This window comes from Apis dorsata, unplaced genomic scaffold, assembly GCF_000469605.1.
Source record: "Apis dorsata unplaced genomic scaffold, Apis dorsata 1.3 scaffold_169, whole genome shotgun sequence".
Taxonomy (NCBI): domain Eukaryota; kingdom Metazoa; phylum Arthropoda; class Insecta; order Hymenoptera; family Apidae; genus Apis; species Apis dorsata.
Window position 1 is genome coordinate 414,579 of NW_006263457.1, and position 1,615 is coordinate 416,193.

The 1,615-nt window shown below is 53.1% G+C and overlaps 1 protein-coding gene across 1 annotated transcript in view; it reads right to left on the reverse strand.

Annotated features, from left to right (window-relative positions):
- Positions 1-8: 8 nt before the first annotated feature.
- LOC102680516 (RB1-inducible coiled-coil protein 1) overlaps positions 9-1,615 on the reverse strand; it is a 44,263-nt gene continuing 42,656 nt past the window's right edge. Inside the window, exons 9-11 of the mRNA XM_006614040.2 lie at positions 1,334-1,615; positions 221-1,234; positions 9-124 (exon numbers count right to left, since the gene is read on the reverse strand). The exon at positions 1,334-1,615 is cut by the window's right edge and continues 471 nt beyond it. Of these exons, the coding sequence (XP_006614103.1) occupies positions 20-124; positions 221-1,234; positions 1,334-1,615 (1,401 nt within the window). The 3' untranslated portion in view covers positions 9-19. The remainder of the gene's footprint in view (positions 125-220; positions 1,235-1,333) is intronic.

Consider the following 1,615-nt stretch of genomic DNA (forward strand, 5'->3'; position numbering starts at 1 on the left):
ATTTATCATTTTTCCTATTCTATTCTTGCTGAACGCTCGCCAACATAGCTGCACTGTTGCTCACAGGTTTCACGACCACACGATAGAATTTGGTACCGCGTCGTACGCGATATCGATTCTCTGACTGAAACGTGAACAAATGATTTACTCGTTTTAGTAATAATCATGGACGATTGGATTTGTATTTAAATGCATCACGAATGAGTAAAAGTAATTTTACCTTTCTAGCGTGACAGTACTGTTTATCCACAACCTCGACGATGCTCTGAGTATTCTTCGACTCGTCGGGATTCGAGCCCAGATCCAATTCGGAAGAGGAATCCGTGTTGAGGAAGTAGAGCGTGGTTGACTCCTGGTACAACGTGTACGTACCGTGGGTGGGATCCCAGAACATCAACACGTTATCACCGGGATCGCAGCTTGTCACGGTGATATGGCCCATCTCCATAAGCTTCGTAGCGGTTTTCTGCATTTTCTTCTGGACGTGCGTCAAGCACGTTGTGCAACCGCAACGACGCTGCGGTTTGGGGCTGGTCGCCGCGTCCCTGCGCGCGCTCGACTCGGAAACCACCGCCACAGAGGCGTTCATGTCCTTCTCGCGGCACTCCGACGAGGACGAGGAGTCGGGGGCGGCGAAGTTCCTTGGACGTTCCTTCACCAGCTCGATCTCGAGCCGGACCTTGTCCGCCTCTAGGGCCTCTATCTTCGCCTCGGCCGACTCTTTGCTCTCGCGAAGCGACTGCAATTCGGCGCTCAATCTCTTGTTCTCGTTCTCGAGCATCTCGAGTCTTCTCGAGAGGCAGGTCGGGTCGTCGTTGCTCGCCTCCAGCCGCACCTTCTTCGACTCGGACACCTCCACCTCGTCCTTCTCCGTTTCCAAGTTCTTCGCCACCTCCTCCAAGCTACTCTGGCTCATCTCCAGTTGCTCGTCGCTGCTCTCCTTGTGCAAACCAGGCTCGCTCTTAAAATTCTCCGACTCGGTCAAACGCCTGATCGTGCTCTTGTAACGCTTGCACTCGTCCGTCAACGCTACCTCCCTTCTCCTGAACATCTCCATCTCTCTGTCCTTCTCCTCGATCACCTGCGTGGCCAAGCGTAGATCGTGAACCAATTTCGCCACGCAATCCGTGCGCTCGTCCTCGATGCTCCGTATCGCGACCGGCTTCTCCTGCTTCATGGCTTCTTGCGACGCCGAGGCCAACACGTGACCGGCCAACTCGATGAAGTCTGGTCTCTGAAAAAGAAGAGGAAAGAGAAAGAAACGAGGGAACGTTTTCAATTTCGGGAGAGTTTCGACGTGAAATGGGGAACAAATTTCGAGAACGTTGCTCACTTCGATCTTATCGGTGCTGTCGCTCGGGCTGCTCTCCATGGTCGTGGAAGCAGTCATCAGCTTGAACCGGCTCCTGATCGACTGCAACTCGCTCTTGTACTCCATCTGCAGCTTTTCAGTCGCCTCCTTCACCATTCTCTTCTGATCGCTACGCGCCGTGTCCAAGCTCTCCTCCAATTCTTGGATACGTTTCTGGCATTGAGTGACGGAATTAGTGAGCGACGCAATCTCCAAGAATCTCTCGTCGTTGGCATTTTTCACGGCCGACTCTTTCTCGGCTCG